This window comes from Martes martes (assembly GCF_963455335.1).
Source record: "Martes martes genome assembly, chromosome: 13".
Taxonomy (NCBI): domain Eukaryota; kingdom Metazoa; phylum Chordata; class Mammalia; order Carnivora; family Mustelidae; genus Martes; species Martes martes.
In genome coordinates, this window is record NC_137901.1 from 70,920,949 (window position 1) to 70,934,140 (window position 13,192).

Here is a 13,192-nt window from a genome sequence, read left to right on the forward strand (position 1 = left end):
TGTCCCCTGTGCTGTACAAAGTATGGCATATGACTGGAGCTTAAAAAATGACACTTGTCACAGCTAGTAATAAACTCCTTGTGATTCTCAACTTTAATAACCAACTTTAAATAACTTTTATAACTAACTTTAACTTTAATAATAATAACTTTAAATAACTAGAAGTTTATAAAGTTTAATAACTAAAATTTTAACCACTAACTTTATTTTTATTTATTTTTTTAGAGAGGGAGGGGGTGAGAGAAAGGGAGAGAGAATCCCAAGAGGGCTCCATGCCCAGCGCAAAGCTCAATCTCACAACCCTGAGATCATGACCTGAGCTGAAATCAAGATTTGGACACTTAAGTAACTGAACCACCCAGGTGTCCCTTATCACTAACTTTAATAACTAACTTAGATACTTGTGAGCTATATGCAAATTATCTCAATTCAGGTTAATTAGGTTAATCATGTTATACATCTGAACCCAGATACTTTGAATGTTGTATTTATATATTTGTTTTGAAATATTTAAAATATTATACAATTTTAAGATATCACAGAATTAACTTTTTATAATGGAAACTTTCAAACATACAAAAAAGCAGGAAGGAATAATGAGGCCATTGTCATGCAGCATCAAAAAATATCTACTTTTTTTTTAAACCATTCTAGTTTCATCTATTTCACTCATCTGACCCATTCACTCTTTGGGAGATGAGGTCATTTTAAAATAAATTCCAGACATATTATCGATTTCAACCACAAATATTTCAGTATGTATCTATAATTTCAAATGACTTAAACAATTATTTTATATCTCCACCATGCCATTATTGTACCGAATAAAATTAACAGTGGTTTCTTAATATAATCTAATAGTCTGTGTTCCAATTTCCCTATTTCAAAGATGAATTTGGGGGCGCCTGGGTGGCTCAGTGGGTTAGAGCCTCTGCCTTCGACTCAGGTCGTGATCCCAGGGTCCTGGGATCAAGCCCCACATCAGGCTCTCTGCTCAGTGGGGAGCCTGCTTTTTCTTCTCTCTCTGCCTGCCTCTCTGCCTACTTGTGATCTCTGTCAAATAAATAAATAAAATCTTAAAAAAAAAAAGATGAATTTGTATAGTTGAGTTTGTAGAAATCAGGTGAATGTTTTTTTTTTTTTTTTTTTTTTTTTTTTTTTTTTTTTAAAGATTTTATTTATTTATTTGACAGAGAGAGATCACAGTAGACAGAGAGGCAGGCAGAGAGAGAGAGAGGGAAGCAGGCTCCCTGCTGAGCAGAGAGCCCGATGTGGGACTCGATCCCAGGACCCCGAGATCATGACCTGAGCCGAAGGCAGCGGCTCAACCCACTGAGCCACCCAGGCGCCCCCAGGTGAATGTTTTATAGCAAACAAAGAATGGCTCTCAGCAATGATAAAGTATATTTCTCATGCCCATGGTTTCAGGCCCAAGTCGGCTATGTGGAGGAAATTATGTTTGCCTTTAAATGCCATTTGCAGGTTCCCCTCTACCTCACAACTAGATTACTTAAACTTTCACAAAACTGTCCCAAATTTTTAAAAAGAATCTAGGTAAAACAGAACAAATCAAAAGTCACACTGAGGCCCATCACATCCTTAGTAAGCAATGATATAAATGGGAATTAGAATGGAGAGGATGATTATTTAACAAGAAAAAGATATGTAAAGAACAGATACTAAGCCAAATGGTTTCCGCCTCAGTAGCCAAACCAACAGGACTGAGTTGTAGAGGATGGGATCTAGAGGGATGGGAACCTTGAGGACTTTTTAAGGAAATTTGCTTTTAATGATCTGTATTTCTTCTGCCCACAATAGAAACTTGGGGTTTCTGAGAAATATACTGGCCCATGTGGTTTGAAGAGCATATCCAATTACCTCAGAATTGTTCTCTTTTTAACAGTTATGTTCTGGGTCGGGGGTGGGGTGAGTCTGGTGGCGGGTATTAAGGAGGGCACGTATTGCATGGAGCACTGGGTGTGGTGCATAAACAATGAATTTTGAACACTGAAAAAATAAAAATAAAATCTTAAAAAAATAAAAAATAAATTAAAAAAAATAATGGTTATGTTCTGATCCATGCTCCACAGGTCAAGAGCACAGTTAAAGTTTCTCTTTTCCCCTGTGTGAATCAGACTTCATCACTGCCTCCCTGCTTGTCTTAGCTCTGTCCGAAACATGCCGCCAGGCAGAGATTCCGGTCGCCACACAATGGCCTGCCATTCAACCACATTCTGTTTTGTCCCTAAACATCCACTCCCCCGGCTCCTGCTGGGTCTGTTATATTCAGATATGAACTTTCCAGGAATCTGATCATGTCACAGGCCTTTTCCTGTATGACAAGTTCAATGCTAATCATGAATAGTGGGCTTCGCACAGAGGGTTAGTATTATTCATGAAAATTATGACTCCACATCCAGAAATAGGGCAAAACTGGCCTAAAATAGGCTGGTTGTATCTCCGTCAAGTCCACTAGGCAATTACCAAGGCCTCTTCCTTCAACTAGCACAGGAGTTTTTCTCAACTACATTAATCAGACACTCAAGGAGCACAATGTTCTGCCAGACTCTCAAAGTCTGAGGCTCAGCTAGATGGGGAGCCCCGGTGCCCACAGGGTGAACGGAAGGGTTTTCTAAAGAACCAAAACCAGATACTGTTCCCTCCCCAGCACCCCCCTAAATCAGGTACTCCCCAGCTCTCATTCCCAACCTTTGTATGCCTCCCTGCCCGGACCATTTCAAGGCCAACTTTAGAAGTTTCAAGAAGGCTACTAAAGGGCCATAAAAAAAGGAAATGATATTTAATTTTCCTTTTTTGGAAGAGCGAGGCACATCCTGCAAATATTAGGACTGAGAGGGGTACTACATGGGTTGAATCATTTTTTGGTAATTCTCTCTTCTGGAACTTAGTTTCAGTGACCACATGAGTCTGCTCCCTTTGGCCCAAATTATATTTTACAAATGCAAGTTGAGGATTATCTTTCCAAATAAAAGCGGCCAGATTGAAATCCCCTCCTCGCCATTCCTGAGAGAATGACACAGGCTAGTACTAAAAGACTATCTTTGTGTAGAACAAATGGACCGAGGAAAATCTGCTTTCCTCTCCCCCTGCCCCTTTCTTCTTTACATAACTAGAGCCAAATGAGATGTTTTTCATTTTAAAAATTTGATTAAGCAGACTGAGCAAAAGCCCATTCTGCTGGTCTTTACTGTCTTCTCAATTTTGGGACTGAATCAAGGCATACTCGGGTTGGAAGGAGAGTGAAGCCAGGGCCTCACTGCCAGGCAATGGTCTCATTTGGAAATTTGTAACTTTTGGAAGGTGAGAGGTGGGGCCTGCAGCACCCCTTCCCCATGAGGCAGCAGAATTCAGACTGCTGTGGTGGGCATGAGTGAGAGGTCCCAGGTCCCCCACAAACCTCCATATCACTCTATATACACAGCCTCCGGGGCTGAGGTGTGAGGAAGGTGGCAGGGTAAGGAGTAAGGGGAAAGAGGATGGTAAAAAACAACCCAGGTAGAATTATTATGAATGAGCTGTCCTTTTCCTCAGCTCTAATAACTGAGAAAACCTGCTCCCTTGGCATATTTAAAAAGATATTATGGGGCACCTAGGTAGCTGTCGGTTAAGTGTCTGATTCTTGATTTTGGCTCAGGTCATGATCTCAGGGTGGGTAGATAGAGCCCTGCGTCAGGTGGGAGCCTGCTTAAGTTTCTCTCCCTCTGCCCCTCCCACCCTTCTCTCTCAAAAAAAGAAAGAAGAAAAGATCAGACGAACACTACATTAGTACCCGTCTTCCAGGGCCATTCTCATTTGGGCTTCAGTACTTTAAATTTTTTTTTTTTTAAGATTTTATTTATTTATTTGACAGACAGAGATCACAAGTAGTCAGAGAGGCAGGCAGAGAGGGGAGAAAGCAGGCTCCCCGAGGAGCAGAGAGCCCGATGGGGGGCTCGATCCCAGGACACTGGGATCATGACCTGAGCTGAAGGCAGAGGCTTTAACCCACTGAGCCACCCAAGTGACCCTGGGCTTCTGTACTTTAAAACTACAATATATTCTACCTTGTTTTCAAGTGTCTTCCTAAGAGTCCCTAGCACACTGCATGTTCCCTGAGGGTCAGGGTATCCTTCTGCCTCTGTGTCTTGCATATAATAAACACTGAATGAATATAGAAATGAATGGAGAAAACAGCTACAAAACAGGCCTTGGAGTAAAAGGCTGAAGAAACCGGGTTTTTCGGTAGTAGAGAAGGATAAGGTATGAGTTATTACAAAAAACAACAGAACATCTTTATGCTGATATGAGGAAAAGGACAATCACATTGGCTTTGGAGGGGATCAGTGAGGTGTTTCCTGAATACCATTTTTCAGGAGAGACAGCGCATCAAATGCAAATAATAAGTAATGTCATAGTTAAGTTTCACTGTCTATAAAGGGACTCATCATTCGCTCTAGACAATTCTTTCCCAAAACCGTGAGGGAGTTTTGTTTCCCAGGCCTGCTACTGAGCTCTTGCCATCTCTCTATCCATGAACGAATCAGCACAAGGAAATTAAGTACAAGTAGATATCATCTGGGTGGGCTTATCCATCAAGGGAATGGGGGTCCTGAGGCAACCAGGCCCTCTATTTCTGAAAAGTCTCAATAAGAGGGAAAATCGCCAGCCCAGGATGGCTTCTCCTTTCACCTGTTTCATGAAATCCTCCTGCCTGAACAACCTGCCCTCTGGCAGTGGTATTCCACTCTGTACCCTCAGTGCTAGTGTCCTGAAACCTTCACCGGGCGCGTTAGAGCCTTACTCTGACAAGCGGGAATCTCGCAGTACTTCCAGTAGACTCCGTCCTCGTGCTCTGCCACATAGCACCAGGGGCTCACATCTCCATCTGGATTTCTGTCGGGGAAAGGACACACAAGTAACATTTCTGTCATGTTAAGTCAACTCGCTTTTCAGGTTTACCAAAAAGGAATGCATCAGCGTCTGTGTTATTTCTAATAATTGGTATGTATTGATATTGGTATGTGCTGTTTCTTACAAAGAGAAAAATGCAGTGAGGGGGTGTGCCTGGCTGGCTCAGACTGAAGAGCATGTGGCTCTGGATCTCACGGTCATGAGTTCAAGCCCCACATTGGGTGTAGAGATTATTTAAAAAAAAAAAAAAAAAAAAGAGGAAGAGAAGAATGGTAAAGCTACAAGAATAAACTCATGCACTTTGACATACAATTCAGAATTTGGGGGTGGGGGCTGTGTGTGGTGAGCAAAGGTTATATAATTTTACAAAGATTCATGATAGTGTAACCAGGGCAACCGACCACAGAACAAATCATGCCAAGCAGCACTGGCACCTTAAGTGTGCACACAGTGACGCCCACGGCGGAGTGCACAGGTGCTTTCAATACTGTGGATAAGAATGTGGGGATGCCTGGGTGGCTCAGTGGGTTAAAGCCTCTGCCTTTGGCTCAGGTCATGATCTCAGGGTCCTGGGATTGAGCCCCACATTGGGCTCTCTGCTCAGCAGGGAGCCTGCTTCCTCCTCTCTCTCTCTGCCTAGTTGTGATTTCTCTCTGTCAAATAAATAAATAAAAATCTTAAAAAAAAAAAAAAAAAGAATGTAAGTGAGTCCAGGGGCGCCTGGATGGCTCAGTCAGTTAAGCGTCCGACTTTGGCTAAGGTAGTGATCCCCTGACCTCAGGGTCCTGGGATCGAGCCCCGTATCGGGCTCTCTGCTCAGCGGGGAGCCTGCTTCTTCCTCTCTCTCTGCCTGCCTCTCTGACTACTTGTGATCTCTGTCTGTCAAATAAATAAATAAAATCTTAAAAAAAAAAAAAAAGAATGCGAATGGACACCCATGATCAGGATGGCAATTTGGCAATTAAAGCCAAAGGCCCAAAACACATGCAAAGCCTCTTTACCAGGCAATTTCTCCTTTAGTACTCTAAGTAAATCTCTACTTACAAAGATGTTCATCGTAGCAGTTTTATAATACAAACAAGTTAGAAACAACACTTAAGGATTGGTTAAATGTTATATCCATATAAGGGAATGCTGAGCAGCTAGTAAAAATGCGGTATAGAGACACACTTATTAATATAAAAAGACATCCACATGTCTTGTTAGGTTGTTTTGTGTTTTTTTTTAAGATTTTATTTATTTGACAGACAGAGATCACAAGTAGGCAGAGAGGCAAGCAGAGAGAGGGGGGAAGCAGGCTTCCCGCTGAGCAGAGAGCCCGATGCGGGGCTCGATCCCAGGACCCTGGGATCATGACCTGAGCCGAAGGCAGAGGCTTTAACCCACTAAGCCACCTAGGCGCCCCTTGTTAGGTTTTTTTAAAGGTAGTTTGAAAACATGGTGGGTGACACAGTCCCATCATTTGAAAAGAGGTATTCAGGAAAGGATACACATCAAACCCCTGAAAGTATCTCTGGAGAATGGGACTATCAGTAATTAAATTCTTTTTTTCTTTTCTGATTCTCTTTATTTTTCTATTTCTTCTACAATGAACACTGTGTAATTTTTAAACAATAAAATAAAATTCACGTGCTACAGAGTCCACTGACAAGCTTTCACCATCAGGCTAGTTGGCACATGTTTGACAGAAATGGGTCCTATTCCTCCCTCAAAATGCTAACTTCTCAGAAATTTCTGAGGAAAGCTAAGCCCGAGTTTCAGTCAGAACATGCAATCCTGTGATCCTGGTACCAACTTCTGATGCAGCACTAATATTTTTTAAAGACTTATTTCACATTTCTAAAATGCCCTTGAAGGTCTTTTCAACTCAAGGGCACCATGACAATAATGGACCATCCTACTGTAACAGACCCCAAATGGCAAGGGTTACCACACATGCACATACACACAGAAAAGCCTTGCCTCCAAGCTCCCTTTCTTTCGACTCAGAACACTGGAAACCCGACACGCCGGTTAGGCCGGAAATGGGCATAAAGACCCTGCAGCGGGAGCTCTGGAGCCACCCCTATCAGGCCCGAGAGGGATAAGCCTATTGTGGGGCCCAGAAGATAAGCCGCCCCAAAGCACAAAGGGTCCTTTCATTTTCTGTGCCCAAAGGCAGGTGCCAGCGCCAACTCTGCTCTTCCCTGTCCGTCTGCCTTTGCCTCTAATCCAGATCCGTCGAGCCCAGAGAAGTGCATTCCCATCACTCGCCATCTCACAGACATCTCCACTGCGATGGGTCTGGCACCCGAGCACAAGACAAACATGGTGTCGGATGTCAGCTGAGAAATCAAAGCAGGAGAACTTGTACAAAGCCCTTCTTTAAACAGAATTTCACTGTCATCTTCCTCCCTCTATTCACTGTCCAGCTTTGATGTAGTATTTGGTGAAGACGTTAGAAAACAACTGTTTATTATCAATGTCAAAACCATTCTGAAAAGCATCCATATAGCTTAATAAAGAATAAGCAAATTCATCTTGGATTTCGCTGCCAGGCTAAAACAAAAGGCCTAAGCCCGCTGATGTGATGATAATCAACATTTCAGCCTCCCTTTTTTCTGAAGTAAAAACTGGTAGTTCAGGTCTGGTACATTCCATCAAGTCAAAGGAGAGGCTGCCTCTGGCCAGGGCTGAGGAGGAAGGCAGTCACGTTGTGTCCCACCCCCCAATCCCCGCTGCTCTCCCAGTGAAGAACCATGTGCACTTGTGGGAGCCTGTGTAGGGCTGGGCGCTAATCCATGTATGAGAAAAGACTTTCTTTTTCATATAAATTAAACCTCTTTGGAAATTTAAAATTTACCTTAAAGTCAGACTTAAACTAGGAGCTCTTCTGAGAAGCCATGCTTGAGAGAAAGCAACAGAATAATAGCATAAACTAGTAGCCCTCTATCAAGAGGTGCTTTGGAACAAGACTATAAGTAACTATTGTAAAAACAAACAAAAAAACCTCCAAACCCTGGTTTCTCTTCCTAAATATTCTTCCCAACCCAACTCTTTCTATGAGTAGCAAAAAAGAAGGAAATAAACCAGAAATGGAGTGGTGTTAATTTCTTTAATCATGCAAAAAAGATCTTAATGAATATGGAAGCCTCTGAAAACAAAATGTAAAAGAATGACTTCATGAGCATTTGTAACTTTAACAATAAAATGCAACAGATAGCAAAATGTGTAGTAACACAAATTGTTACCTCTGGGAACTGGGGCTTGCTGAGGATTTTAGGGGAAAAGATGTCAAAAGATGACCTTATTTAAGCAATGTTTATCTGTAGTTTTTGAGATTTTGGAAAAGCTTTTAACATTTTTATAATAACAACTAAAAAATAATGCAACGGTGACTGCAGGGGTATAGCCAGTTGGAACAAATTAGAGCAGAGGTGAAGGAAAGAGCTGTAGGCACAGGGATAACCTGGACGACAGGCCTGGGACTTCAAGACACCCAAAAGTGTCCTGGAATGTCAGGAAAGTTATGTAGGGAGAGCAGAAGGTAAACCGTGTGGTCCATGCAAGGCAGGTATGAATATGTTGGCTCAGCAGGGTTGACAATGCCACAGCTGAGATTCCAACATCTGGTAGAACCAGGGACACAGCGTGAGACTCAAAGAGCAGCTTGGTGAACATTTCTCCCTGTCCTGATGGCTCAAGAGGCTGCCTTTGCACCTGTCCTTAATACTAATTAATTCGACACAGTGCTGAACCATGAGTCACATTATCAGGATCTTGAGTATAAATAGCTTAAATGTAGCTATCACCAAAAGTGCTTAGAAACTTCCTTTGCTCTTGTCCCTATAGACCAGCGTCTTAACTTGCTTTGGATCACTGATAACTTTGCGACTCTGATTAAAGTTATGGATCATCTCTGTGGAAAATCTCTAGCTGAAGCGTCTTGGATCTCGGGTGAAGAGCCCCTGTCAGAGTCAGACAGGAGGTAAACACCAAAGAAACACCTTATTCTACAGAGAGGAAGGAAACAGCACAAATCTGATGGTTGCAGCTGCTCCTGGGGCAAGGCTCTCCTGGGCTGGCGGGAGGTGGGATAATGTAGAATAGCTTCCTTTACTCAGAAGCAGAGGGAGGCTTGGGCCACAGGCAGTGCTCTGTTTGACCACCACATTCACAGGAGCTTAAAAAGCTTTGCCATCTGTGTATTGTCCACTGGTGGCAGGGCCAACTAAGGAAGCCCTTCCCAAGAGATGTGTAAGTGATCAGACAGGAAAGCAGAGCTCTGAAAACCTGCATCAAAGCAACCAGAGTTGAAAAAGGAGTGGTAGAATGTGTGTGTGTGTGTGTGTGTGTGCGCGCGCGCGTGTGTGTGCGTGTACGTGCGTGCACGCGCACGCCACACACACAAGCAAGGTGTGGGAGGAAGATTTTTAAAATAGTAACAAGAAAGGCCTTCTGAGTTGGTTAAAAGGAGACAAAGAAGCTTTCCATAGTTGTGAGCAAGGCTGTAAGGGACTGAAAAAGAAGGCCAGAGATTTTTTTTTTTTTTTTTTAAGCACTGTGTGGCCCCATCTTACCTGCAGTAGTTATGCTCGCCGAGGCCCCCCTCCCCATTGGGGTATTTCAGAGTGTTGTATGGATGCTGGAAAGTCTCATTCCAGAACAGGCATGGCTTCCCGCCTTGTAGTGCCGTCCAGTTCTGCGTTCCCCTATAATCTGCACCATTGGCCGTGAAACATTCTAGGAGAAAGAAAAGACAGAGCAAACTAATTTTCTGGCAACATCGATAGTCTCCTCCCTCTCTGGTTGATGTTTTATTTGTTTTGTTTGGACCCAGCTGGAAATGGATAGTGTCTTGCTAGATCCTGGACACCGCGAAGTTAACATTGCTTGGGCTGAGTAAATCTGAAACGCAGTCCCCTTCAAATGCAAGGCTAGTCTTGGCACTAGCTTGCCTACAGACACTTTACAGATACTTTTCCCCTAGAGTATACAGATCCCAACTCGGATATAAACAGGGAGCTGAAATGTACTGAAGCCCATGAAGTGAACCGGGAAACCCCCAAATCTGGGAACGGTCGGTAACAGCCATCACAAGGAATTCTGGGTGCTCGGAGGGGGTCACTGGTCTCACCAGTGTCTCTGTGTGGTAACTAGAACCAGGTCACCAGCTGTACGTGAGTTCTCCCCTACAGTCTGAAAGGCTGCACTGACACTTGGATTTAATAAGCCCATCGGATACAGCAACGCTTTGGAATCCCAATCACACAAGTCTGGGAATGACTCACATTCCCTGGTAATGAAGAACAGTCCTCCCCATGCTGTTTGAGATAGAGATGCAATGGAACAGACAATCAACAGGAGGGAGCGGGGGCCAAGTTGGCATTTTGTCTCACTTCTTTCCGAAATTCCTCCCTACAAGATATACTGAACGTCGTCTCAGGTCCACTTAATAAAATGACAAAATCCTTGCAGGTGCAACAATGTGCTTCTAAAATCTGCTTCTCAGACTTTGGGGGGATGGGAACCGAGGCTGATGGGATTTCCCCCCACATATTGCATGCATTAAATTCACAGAGGTTCATGAGAAAGGCACAGTACAAAGAGCAATTTTTAAAAATTAGCTTAGTTGAAACTGACAGATAGAAGTACTTCAAACACTTCTTTAAGATGTATCCCTTGGAACCTGATGATCTGGGGGAGTTACGCTGACATTCTCGGCCTGCTTGCTCCCCTGCCCCTGGCACGCACTGACCTCTAACTTCCGGTATGAAGGACTCTCAGCGCTGTCTCCTGTTGCAAGGCATGTGCCTGTTCCAGCCTATGCATGCGAACATAAGCGCATCTACATTCTAGGAGCTACCTCTTCTAATATTTAAAATCTACCCACAGACCATCTCGCTTCCTATACCCCCTTCCTCCCACTATCTGGGCTTTTCTTTGCCTGGAAGAGCATGGTTTTATGGACGGCCAAAATAACCTGGAATTCCAGGCTGCACAGAACATCACAGTGACTCATCATGTTTGGTGTGACATCCATATGCCACAGCCAGTATGACTCATCAGGTACTGAAGCAACCCCTCTGCCCAGAGTGTGCATAAATACAAAACGTTAAAGGTCATTCAAGGAGGCAGCTCAGCGTAACATAAAATACACTGAACGGAGAGGCTAAGCTCTGGTTTCTTATCCTGGACCTGCTGTGGGCCAGCTGTGCGACCTTGGACGAGTCACCGTCACCCACGGCACCACTAACACTGACATAGTATTTCACCTTATGCCAAGCTCTGCTCTAAATGCTTCACAAATATCAACTCCCCACCAACCTGAAGCGGAGGCCTCAGTATCCCATTTTACAAATGTGGCCACTGGGTCACTCAACCACCTTTCAGTGCCCCTGGAGGACCTCTTCAGATCATCCTTGCTTTCCCTGTCACCTCCCTCACCACACTTCACCCTCATCAGCAAGTCCTGTTGACTTTCTTAAAATATATACCCCAAAACTGCCCTCTCCTCTTCATCTTGGCTGCCCCCACTTTAGTCCCATTCACATTCAGAGGACAGTTCAGCCTCGTTCAGGATTCACAGCCTCACTTCCGTCCTCTTGCAACTCATTCTCTGCACGGTGCTCAAAGTTCCCAGGAAAATATGAGTGCTGGGTACAAAACCCAAACCCTTCATCCTTGCCTGCTAAGCCCCAGGCCTTCCCTCTCACCGCACCCTGAGCTCTTCTCATAGTCACTCACCAGTGCTCCTGCCACACTGGCCTGCTTCTAATTCCATAAACACACCATGCTATTTCCTGCCCAAAATATTCTTCCTCTAATACCTCCCAGTGCAGACTAAATGTTCACTCCTCAGAAAACCTATCCCTACCATCTCCACTCCTAGTTTTCTGCCTTTAGTCTGTTTGCTTCATAGCATTTATTATCACTAGAAATATATATGATCTGCTAGACAGAGGGAGGGAGAGAGAGAGGGTTCTGTGTGCGCGTGCGTGTGTGTGTGTGTGTGTGTGTGTGTTTATCAAACCCCATCCTGACTCAAGGGTTAGAATGGGACCTGGAAACTGTATTTCTAAAAATCTGCCTCAGTGCTTCTGTTAAGTAATCTGTCTTGGGAACCACTAGACTAGATGATTCTAAGAGCATCAAGCCAACCTTTTGCCGATTGCTAGAATTTTAATTGCTGTGTGCTGATACATCTTTTCCTCCTACCACAAGTGGTTGGGGAATGGTCCAGGAGCCAGAAATGCCGGCCAACCAATGGAAGCCTTAGCCATAAACAGCAATTTGCAGGACAGTGGGGTCAGTGTTCCCAGAGGCTCAGATGACTTGATTTGTAACACAAAAGAATGTGGTGGCCATCCACACCTGTCAGTCCTCGTGAATGGGGATGAGGAGGCATCTGAGAGAGCGAACGGCAAAATGCAGGCTTCTTTGCTTCAGTCTGTTTCTCCTAGACCCAAATCTTATTCTCATTGCATTAGGGAAACTGAGGCAGCGTACCACATTTTATGATTTTTTTTTAATGGATTTGCCCAGTGCATATCAATTATGGACAAAAACAAGAAAAACAAACTTGAACATTCTGGATTAAAGTGACATGAGCATCTTGATTTCATCAGAAGACCACGGCGGGTAACGAGGACCCCTTCTCCCTTATTGTCTACTGCTAAAAAACTGATGTAAGCTTTGGCTAGATAAACAAGAAATGGCTTAAACCAATAAGAAATAAAATATCACATGGCCAGCTGTATATTTAGGCATTCAGTGAAAGGGAATGAGCAAAGGTGATAGATCTCATGTCTAGCATATTCTTAATTAACCCATTCAACAAATATTTATTCAGTACATACTATGTGTCTGGCACTGTTCACAGCACTGGGGCTACACTGGTGAACCCTCGGCAGTCACGGAGCTTACATAGTAACGGGGGGCCACGCTCATAACAAACCAATCAAATTCACGTCAGGTAGTGAGGAGTGCTGAAAGGAAAAACGGAGTAAGGGGATGGAGACTGAATGGTTGGGGTTCTTTTTTAGAGGGGGTGGGCCAGAAAAGGCCCAGAGGGGAGGGGGCATTTGAGCAGAGATATGGTCAAAGGGAAGAAACAAAACCATCTTAAACACGTGGGGAGAGCAGTATTGGCAATGGATACAGTGAAGAGGAGACCCCTGCGGGCCCCAGTGTGCTTGGCAGGTCTGGGGAACTAAAAGGCAGCTCCTCTAAGCAGGAGTGGGTGAGGAGCGAAGAGGAGGGCGAGGAGAGAGGCAAGGCCAAGGACACACAGGGTCTAGAG

General features: G+C 44.0%; 1 protein-coding gene across 1 annotated transcript in view; it reads right to left on the reverse strand.

Annotated features, from left to right (window-relative positions):
* Positions 1–13,192, reverse strand: part of KREMEN1 (kringle containing transmembrane protein 1) — a gene marked incomplete at its 5' end in the record, with an annotated part of 67,179 nt that overhangs the window by 37,880 nt on the left and 16,107 nt on the right. Inside the window, 2 exons of the mRNA XM_080822078.1 lie at positions 4,802–4,893; positions 9,471–9,633. Coding sequence (XP_080678204.1) covers positions 4,802–4,893; positions 9,471–9,633 — 255 coding nt within the window. The remainder of the gene's footprint in view (positions 1–4,801; positions 4,894–9,470; positions 9,634–13,192) is intronic.